The sequence below is a fragment of the Ochotona curzoniae genome, unplaced genomic scaffold (genome assembly GCF_017591425.1).
Source record: "Ochotona curzoniae isolate NIBS_2020 unplaced genomic scaffold, NIBS_Ocur_1.0 contig_908, whole genome shotgun sequence".
Lineage (NCBI taxonomy): Eukaryota > Metazoa > Chordata > Mammalia > Lagomorpha > Ochotonidae > Ochotona > Ochotona curzoniae.
This window is the reverse complement of record NW_024466607.1, coordinates 15,046,167-15,055,405: the sequence shown is the minus strand read 5'-3', so window position 1 is coordinate 15,055,405 and position 9,239 is coordinate 15,046,167. Positions and strand designations below refer to the sequence as shown.

At 60.8% G+C, this 9,239-nt stretch overlaps 1 protein-coding gene across 2 annotated transcripts; it reads left to right on the top strand.

Annotated features, from left to right (window-relative positions):
- Positions 1 to 1,016: 1,016 nt before the first annotated feature.
- On the top strand, positions 1,017 to 8,884 carry NCKIPSD (NCK interacting protein with SH3 domain). 2 transcript variants are annotated; one of them, XM_040994421.1, is made up of 13 exons: positions 1,017 to 1,252; positions 3,032 to 3,141; positions 3,249 to 3,453; positions 3,584 to 3,674; positions 3,855 to 4,336; positions 5,090 to 5,260; positions 5,434 to 5,520; positions 5,638 to 5,776; positions 5,873 to 5,953; positions 6,100 to 6,228; positions 6,315 to 6,407; positions 6,527 to 6,699; positions 8,015 to 8,884. In XM_040994421.1, exons 1-13 carry the CDS (start codon positions 1,082 to 1,084, stop codon positions 8,216 to 8,218), a joined length of 2,136 nt encoding a protein of 711 aa, XP_040850355.1. In that variant the 5' UTR covers positions 1,017 to 1,081; the 3' UTR covers positions 8,219 to 8,884. The 2 variants fall into 2 exon arrangements, with proteins under 2 accessions (XP_040850355.1, XP_040850353.1); XM_040994419.1 differs by having other exon boundaries at positions 3,249 to 3,459; positions 3,569 to 3,674.
- Positions 8,885 to 9,239: the final 355 nt, after the last annotated feature.

Here is a 9,239-nt window from a genome sequence, read left to right as displayed (position 1 = left end):
TCCAGCCCAGAACAGAGGAAGATGGGGTCTGAATGTCAGATTCCAGCACCTGCACCCCACACCTGAACCTCCCAGGCACACCTCCCCAGCGTCCCTGGGCCTGTGTCCCACCGTCAGAACACAGGCCAACTGCGGCAAAATGGTGTGGCTGGACCAGTCCCAAGCAGTCCTCTAGTCAGACTCTTCACAGATTTCAAAGACCTCGAGGTCAGGTGGACCAAGTAGTCGATTAGGCAGGTCAAGCAAGCATCCCCTCCTTGGCCCTCCCATAGTGTCACTATGGGAGCAAGAGGATTCAGTGTTGTCTTATGGACAATAAAACAGCAAAAGGAAAGCAAGTCACAGAGTGGCCTTGTTATGGGACGGAGTCCCAGAGAGAACAGAACATGTAGAAGGTAATGGCTGAGAGGGAGCAGGCTAGTGGAAGGGGTGGAGGGGTAGGGAAAGCCGCGCTGGGAGGATTTCGAACAAGAATAGTCCTATCAGCTCCCAGGTTTTAGAGTCCCACCTCCTCACACCTGCTCCCCTACTGTCCACAAAGGCCACAGTACCAGAGCAAGAGAATTGGTGAGGAACGACCTCGAAATTGAGGCATCCAGAGCCGGCCCTGCTCCAAGTGAAGGTCTCCAATACTGAAAACGCCCTCTCCGGGTCGCCGTCCTTCCTATTAGCAGGAAGGTGACTGCACTTGCTAGCTAGGAACCGAGGCGCCTTCACCAGGGAGTCAGACGGACTGCCGCGCTCGGACTTTTCGAGGGGAAAAAGGGAGCGGAGAGCTGTGCCTAGGGCCGGGACCAGGTTGGGTAGTGGTCCAGGGATGCTGAGCTGGAGGGGCGCATAGCGGAGGAATCCCTCCGCTCTCGCGCCCTGCCCCGTGGAGCCGCCAGGGGGCGCCGCACCCCCACGGCGAGGGCTGACACTCGCGGGGCGGGGCTGCGGCGGCCGGGAGCGCGCGCGCACGCGCCGTAGGTCACGGGGCGGGCCGAGCGCGGCGCGGCGCGGCGCGGCGCTCCCGGCCCGGCGTCCTGGCTCCGCAGCTCCCTGCCGCTTCCGCGGCACCGGCGCGGCCCGGCCCGGCTCCATGTACCGAGCACTGTATGCGTTCCGCTCGGCGGAGCCCAATGCGCTGGCGTTCGCTGCGGGCGAGACCTTTCTGGTGCTGGAACGCAGCAGCACGCACTGGTGGCTGGCGGCGCGGGCGCGCAGCGGCGAGACAGGCTACGTGCCACCCGCCTACCTGCATCGCCTGCAGGTGAGTGTGCCCTGCCTCCATGGCCCCTGCTACTGGACCCTTTCTCAGGTCCTGCAGAATGGAACTCAGGGAGCCCAGGAGCCCTGGTGGGACCGAGGCCGGGACTTGCAGCAGACAGGAAGTTTGCCTTCTTGACCCTTAAGATGCGTGGCGGAATGACGACTGCGGATCCCAAGCAGCAACATCAGTGCGAAAGGCCAGGAACCTCAGAGCAGAATTTGAGAGCTAGACCCTGTCTGCAACTCCCATCCCACCAAACGGAGACCCCAGACCCTTAAAAGGCCCTTTCCCGGGGTCCCACCTCATGGTTTCCCCCGTCAAACCTCCAACCTGGAGCTAAACCTCCACTTGAAACCTGGGTCACCTTGCCACCACCTGTTTCCCTAACCAGCCTCCCAGTCCCCAACCTTACTTGGGCCCTGGAGCCACAAACACCCTCATTCCGCCAGGTGACCCCCGCTCACCCCTCCCTGGTGACACTGCCTGTCACCCGGCCGCCAACCTCAGACCCCGACTTCCTCCCTCCAGAAGCGGCAAGCTCCGTCCCTGCTGGTGCCCAGCCTGGATCCTGGCAGCTTCCCCTGGGCGGCCCATGGCCCATTTCCTGTCAGTCGGTGCTGCAGTCCCAGTTCCCTCTATGGGGTGATGGGGCACAGGCCTGACACCTCCAAGCCCATCACATCCCCAACCTTGAGGGAACATGCACACACACACACACACACACACACACACACACACAGATGCCGTCCCTGTCTCAGTCCCAGCCGAGGACAGAAATAACTGGATAAATTGGGAAGTGTCATCTGGTCTGGCCTGAGGGGCTAGGCCCTTCCAGGGCCTTGGGGATTCCTCTCAGACCCTCAGCCTGAGCCCATTGAGCATGCCAGGGGCTTGCTTGGGGGCATCTTTGGGGACAGCCCTGCCCCTTCCCCTGCACATGATCCTTGTCAGCTCTGTTGTCTGCTCTGTCCTCCCTGGGCTGTCTTACATCTTGCTGGTGTCTCCCAGTGGCTCTGCTCCTACTGTTTGCTTTTCCAGACTCCCCCACTCTGTCCTTCTCTGCCTGCCTCTCCTCCGTCCCCGCCCCACACTCTATCCCTACTGTGTTGCTGTGCACTGGCACGCCCCATACCTCCAGGAGCATATTTGGCCTGGTTCCCCTGGTCCTTTGTAGCCTGGAGGGACCCATAGCTGCCACCCCCACACTGTTGCCCCGTACTGAGGTGGGAACCAGGTCCCTTTCCATGCCAGTACAGAACCACTTCCCAGGGCAGCTTGGGAAGAGGGTGCGGGCTAGCAGCAGGCAATGGGAGGGAGGGGAAATTTCTCCAGCCTGTTTCCATCCACCAAGGCCCACAGAAGACCCCTTGAGGCCAGATCGTTTTGGGGGTGGGGGAAATGCTCTTGGCCTTGTGAAGGATCAGCAAACCCCCAGGGGATTCCACACACAGCAAGCCTGTTGCCTGGCTATAGCCCCAATACCAGCCAAGCCCAGGGGTAGACCAGGTATATGCTCCCGGCCCCAAGCTGGGGCTCTGCAGATATATCCGCTTTGAACCTCTGAGTTAGCTTAGATTCTGGGTACCCACATGAAGGCTACCCTGTGTGCCACCCCCTTCATGGTGCCATTTGCAAGCCCTGATGTACAGTCTCATATCACTTCCTGTCTTCATGCCTGGCCTTTAGTCACTGTGTCCCTGGGCCCTGGCTTCCTGCTTGGACTCAACACTCCTCACTGAGACCTTCAGTGTGACTGCCTCCCCCATCTGCATCCCCCAGGGTGTGGACCAGGATGTCCTCCAAGCCATCGATCGGGCCATCGAGGCTGTGCACAACACGGCCATGCGGGATGGCGGCAAGTACAGTCTGGAGCAGCGTGGCGTCCTCCAGTGAGTGTGCATGCGTGTGGAGGCCAGGGCAGGCTTCGTAGGGGGCTGGCTGGGGGTGGAGGAAGTAAGTGAGGGCCTCCCCCAGAGTCTTCCTGACTCTCTTGCAGGAAACTGATCCACCACCGGAAAGAGACCTTGTCTCGCAGAGGCCCCTCAGCTGCCAGCGCTGCAGGCATGACCCCGTCCACCAGTGACCACCATTTGGATGCTGCGGCTGCCCGGCAGCCCAATGGGATGTGTCGAGCCGGCTTCGAGCGGCAGCACAGCCTGCCCAGCTCTGAGCATCTCGGGCCAGACGGAGGCCTCTACCAGGTGAGGGCCTCCTGGGGAGGGAAGGGGTGCGGTTTCCAGCTCCAAACATCTATGGGGGTCAGCCCATGCCTAGAGCTGGGGTAGCCTGGCTGCCTGTCCCCACCCTCAACTCCAGCTTCTGTCTTTCCAGATCCCACCCCAGCCACGCCGGGCAGCACCCACCACACCGCCCCCACCTGTGAAGCGCCGGGACCGAGACGCCCTGGTGGTCTCAGGGAGTGGTGAGAAGGGGGGGCTGGGGGGCTCGGGCTGGCTTTGCTGTCTGCATCAGGTAGACAAGGCTTGAATGAAGACAGGGCCGCCACAGGCATGGTGGGGTGGACAGGATCCAGCAGTGTTGGGGGATGGGCTGGGGGGAACCCTGGGGTTACCCTAGCGCAGCCTCACTTTCTTCCCTCTAGGTGGTCGCAACGCCACACCGTGTGGGAGTAGTTGTGCATCTAGTGGCTCCTCAGCCAGCAGTGCCTCCCTGGACACACTTTGCACTGGCTCTAGCCCATCGGAGCTGGGCCCCAGCTGCTCCCCGACACCCCCACCCGTGCCCCGCCGAGCAGCCCATACCACCATCTCCCAGCCCCAGCCTACACCCTCCAAGGCACCGTCCCCCGAGCCCACTGCTGCCGAGGAGGTAGCCGCTGGCCCCAGATCAAGTCCTGAGTCCCTGGAGGTGCCAGGCCCCGCAGAGGAGAAGGCAACAATGGCAGAAGTGACAGTACCAGGGAGCATTGGGGCGGAGCTGATGGAGCTGGTGCGGAGAAACACAGGCCTGAGCCATGAGCTTTGCCGTGTGGCCATTGGCGTGGTGGTGGGCCACATCCAGGCTGCCGTGCCGGCTAGCTCGCCCATCATGGAACAGGTCCTCCTCTCACTGGTGGAGGGAAAGGTAAGGTGGGCAGCCTGGCCATGGGCAGCCTCCACCCCATGTCCATGGTCTAGCCCTGGGGGAGACATGTGTTGGCCCAGCTCTAGCTCTGGGCTTTCCTCGTGCTGGGCACTGTTGGCATTTGAGGAACAAAAGAAAAGGAGGGACAAAACGTGTTCAGCTGGATGCAGGTTGTAAAGTGGGAGAGAGGTTGGCTACTTGCAGGAAGTAGGAGAAAGCCAGCGCTGGTGGGTCACAGGGAGGAGGAGGAATGACCTGAGCAGGGCCAGGAGGAGGCCACATTGGGCAAGAGTGACAGTCGGGCCTTGGCAGCCTTGGCAGTGGAAGGCACAGGAGCTGTGGTGGAGGTCTGGGTGCCCATGTGGGTGAGAGTGCACAGAATGTAGGTATCAGAGGGTGGGGAAGGTTCTTTGTCCAGGTTGGGCTGTTGTCCAGGAGCAGGAAAGGGAACAGGGACTCAGAGAGCACAAAGGTCTCACAGAGAGTTCTCAGGCTGGGCGCAGCGGGCCGGCCAGTTTGCCTGTGCTGCTGGATGCGGCTGCAGTGCCTGGTGAGCAGGGCTGGTGGTCCAGGAGGGGAGGGAAATGTTGGGTTCCCAACCCTCACATCCACAACCCTGCCCTGGGGAAGTGATCAAGACACGCGTGTGGCCCTGTAGGACTTGAGCTCAAATAAGGCCAGGATGGAGGGTGGGGGTTTCCTGGAGGGAGTGTCGGGCCCCTTCTCCTCACCCTGCCTCCTTCCCTCCCCTAGGACCTGAGCTCAGCGCTGCCCTCAGGGCAAGTATGCCATGATCAGCAGAGGCTGGAGGTGATCTTCGCTGACCTGGCCCGGCACAAGGATGACGCGCAGCAGCGGAGCTGGGCACTCTATGAGGACGAGAGTGTCATCCGCTGCTACCTGGAGGAGCTGCTGCACATCCTGGTACTGTGGGGTGGGAGGAGCCACTGCACATCCTGATGTATGGGGCATCCCCCACCCCCTAAGCCTGCTCTGGCCCTCTTTGGCCATGCCTTGGAGGAGTCTTAACAACACACAGCTACTCCTCCTCCCCGGGACCGCCTGCTCAGCTCCCTTGCTCCACCCTTCCTCTGCAGACAGATGCTGACCCCGAAGTCTGTAAGAAGATGTGCAAGAAAAATGAGTTTGAGTCTGTCCTGGCCTTGGTAGCCTATTACCAAATGGTGTGTATGTGCAAGACCAAGGGGAGGGCGATGCGCAGGGGTGTCCCAGGCCAGGGTTGTTGGGGGTCGTGGAGGAGGGTGTTCCGGGCACTGAGCCTCTCAGGGTATCCCGGCCAGGAACACCGGGCGTCTCTGCGGCTGCTGCTGCTCAAGTGCTTCGGAGCCATGTGCAACCTGGACGCAGCCATCATCTCCACACTCGTGTCGTCCGTGCTGCCCGTGGAGCTGGCCCGGGACATGCAGACAGACACCCAGGGTGAGGTTGGAGGGTGGGCATGGTAGGGGATAGGTGGGGTGTCCTGCCAGGCTCTGGAGCTTTGACCACATCCCCTGTCCACTCTGTTTCCCCTAGACCACCAGAAACTCTGCTACTCGGCGCTCATCCTGGCCATGGTCTTCTCCATGGGGGAAGCCGTGCCTTATGCGCACTATGGTGAGCATGCAGATGGCTGACCTTGGCCTAGGTGGGGCAGGGTGGGGGGCAGGGCGGAGGGCAGGGGTAGGGTGTTGCTGAGACCCACAGGCAGAGGGCTGTTGCTGAGAGGGAGGACACTGCTGACATCTGTGTGCCCCTCCCAGAGCACCTAGGCACCCCCTTTGCCCAGTTTTTGCTGAGCATCATTGAGGATGGCCTGCCCATGGACACAACGGAGCAGCTGCCAGATCTCTGTGTGAATCTGCTGCTGGCGCTCAACCTGCACCTGCCAGGTGCGCACAGGGCCTGGCTGGGTGGGGGTAGCTGACCACACCAGGGTCAGCCCATGTCCTCATATCTACACCACATCCTTCCTCAGCCCCTGAGCAGAATGTCATCATGGCTGCCCTGAGCAAGCATGCCAACGTCAAGATCTTCTCCGAGAAGCTGCTGTTGCTGCTGAACCGAGGGGGTGAGGAGGGCCTGGGCACCGCACGGGGACTGTGCCTCACCGTCCTCTGAGGGTGACTCCAGGAGACCATCAAGGGCTGTCCTGACCACCCCCTCCCCCTGTGACTGCCACCTCCTCAGATGACCCCGTACGCATCTTCACCCATGAGCCGCAGCCGCCACACTCCATCCTCAAGTTCCTACAGGACGTGTTCAGCAGCTCCACCACGGCAGCCATCTTCTACCACACGGACATGATGGCGCTTATTGACATCACAGTGCGGCACATTGCCGACCTGTCGCCCGGGGACAAGGTGCCTGGAGATGGCTGTGCTAGGGAGGGGGACTTCATGGGAACTGGAGCCTGGCGAGTGAGAGAGGCCACCTGGAAACCAAGTGGGGAGGGGACCCAGCCAGTAAGGAAGGGGCAAGTGGCAGGAAAAGCAGCTGGCAGCAGAGGGCCCAGGGGGCAGCCAGGTCTGGAGGTGGATCCAGCGGAGGGGAGGAGGCACAGGCTAGGGGAGGCACTTCCTGGGGAAAAGGGTGTGTTTCCAGTGTGTTGGGGTTAGGAGCTACCCCTGGTGGTGCACAGCTCTTGTGAGTGGGAGCAGACAGGATGGGGTTCATTAGGGGAAATGGGCTGGGTCGGAAAGAGCGAAAGGCGGGAGCTGCAGTTGCGTGTGCTGAGCCGGAGAGAGTGCCAGCATTCGGGGAAGCTCCTTCCAGAGGGGACGAGTGAGACATGATTGCTGAGAGGAGGAAGAGGGCTAGAGTTGGCTGCATAGCCAGGGCTGGGAGACAGAAGCAGGGGCCGTGGTACTGCCAGGGAGCCTGAGCCCAGCAGCCGGCAGCGCTGGGCATCCCTAGAGCCCTCCTGTCTATTTGAGGTTGGGGAAAATGAATGCAGTTGTGGCTCACTTGTGGCTCTGTGCATGTCTGTGGCTTCGACCCTGGTGGTAGACATGTCACTTGGGTCCAGCTTCCAGGGTTGGCAGTTAGCATGGTGAAGCTGCTGAGTGGAGGTTTGGATGTCGATCCCTCTAATCAGAGAGACATGGAGGAGAGCAGAGGCATGGCTGGGGTCAGGTCAAGGTGGGGGAAGTGTCATGTCCAGAAGTATAGCTGGGGCTGACGCAGGAGCTAGGGGGCATAAAGATGGCCCAGGCTTGGGAGAGGTGCGGGCATGCACAGGCGGGGAGCAAGAAGCCTCCTGGGGTCATGCTGTGCTCTCGCAGTGAGTGCTATTTGTCAGGATTGAGAGTGGAGAAAGCTTTCCTCTGGGGAGGATGGAAGGCCACGAGCCATGAGGTGAATATTCCGATTGGAGGTCCCCAGGAAGTGACTCATTGATGGGACATTCTGTTTGCAAGAGAGCTCAGGGCAAGAAGGCAGAGGGTGCTCAGCTGAGTGCCTGAGGGCCCCCACTTGAAAAAGTGAGCAGGGCTTCCCCAAGCGTGCCACACATCTGGGACTCTCTGCAGCCAAAGGATGCACCAGCTGCTGCCCCGGCCACCAGGGTGGGCTGGTTCTAGGCCATGTCCGTTCCAGGCACCAGGGATGTAGCTTGGCTGTCCAGGTGGCAGGCCTGGTGCCTGCGTGGGATGCCTGAGCTGGCTGTTCTTCCCACAGCTGCGCATGGAGTACCTCTCCCTGATGCATGCCGTGGTCCGCTCCACGCCTTACCTGCAGCACCGCCACCGGCTACCAGATCTGCAGGCTACACTACGGCGCATCCTGACCGAGGAGGAGGCTTCACCCCAGTGCCAGATGGATCGCATGATCGTCCGGGAGATGTGCAAGGAGTTCCCGGTGCTGGGCGAGGGCCCCGGCTAGCAGCCCCCTTTTCTCCTGCCATCCCTGCAGCCCCGGTCAGGGTATAGAGCATCCAGGGGCTTGGCCCTCTGAACGTTTTGCACTGACAGAGGATGGGGTGCAGTGGGGACAGGGAGGCAGAGAAGGGACCTGAAACCCGAGAAGGGTGTCCCTACCTGAAGAAGAGTTCATGGTGCGAGGGGCCAAGTGTAAGATTGAGGACCGTGGTCTGGGAACAACACCGGGGCAAGCTGAAGCCCTTCTAATCCCTTGGTAGGCCGCCTCTTAAGCATGCCCCCCATCCCTGCGCACACTCAGTCCCGCTGCTGCCCCCTCCTTACCCTGCCTGGTGAGGGGAAGCACCTCCCACCAGCTCTGTTTTTTGCCTTAGCTTTGCAGTGAGTGATGCTCACGGGTCCCTACCTTCACAGGATGTGGGGAGAAGGGAGGGGGTGTCACTGTCCCCCCTCCACCCCACTCCCACCCCTAGAGGCCTTGGCCAAACTGCTGCTTTGAAAGTGGGATTTTGGAGACAGGCTTTGTGTCCTGTCATGCAGTGGGATGGTACTGCTGCCAAAGCCAACGACAGTATCTATTTTCGCTGTGAAAAACACAGACCGAAAGCCATGTGTATTTTCCAATGTGCTGCAGCTCACCTTAGGAAATAAATCACAGGCGTCTACAGGCTCCCCTGTGTGATGCTCTTGGGGGGTAGGAGCCTCCAGCCTCTACTCACCAGTCCCAGGAAGCAGTGGCCCTCTACTCTGAGCTTCCATGTTCCCAGGGGTGCAGTACCTCCCTGTGTCTGCATCTGCAACCTTTGCCCCCACCTTCTCAGCTCTGACCACCACCCCTTCTCTCCTGGTTAACTCCCACTAATTAAGGCAGGCCCTCCCTTCTACACCCAGCCCTGGATGCTTGGACCCTGTCTAACCTGATTTTCTTGACTTGTCGCTGAATCCCACAAGATCCCCTCCCGTTACAGCTGCTGAAGAGATCTGATGATGGTAGCGTCGACAGTGTCTTAACTGCTGAGTTAGGT

What these genes read in the sequence shown, in the direction of transcription:
- NCKIPSD (XM_040994419.1), top strand. Translation starts at nt 1,082, where the DNA reads ATGTACCGAGCACTGTATGCGTTCCGCTCGGCGGAGCCCAATGCGCTG. An exon ending in TCTCACTGGTGGAGGGAAAG is followed by an intron (nt 4,337 to 5,089) that starts GTAAGGTGGGCA and finishes TCCCTCCCCTAG; the next exon opens with GACCTGAGCTCAGCGCTGCC. An exon ending in CGTGCCTTATGCGCACTATG is followed by an intron (nt 5,954 to 6,099) that starts GTGAGCATGCAG and finishes TGCCCCTCCCAG; the next exon opens with AGCACCTAGGCACCCCCTTT.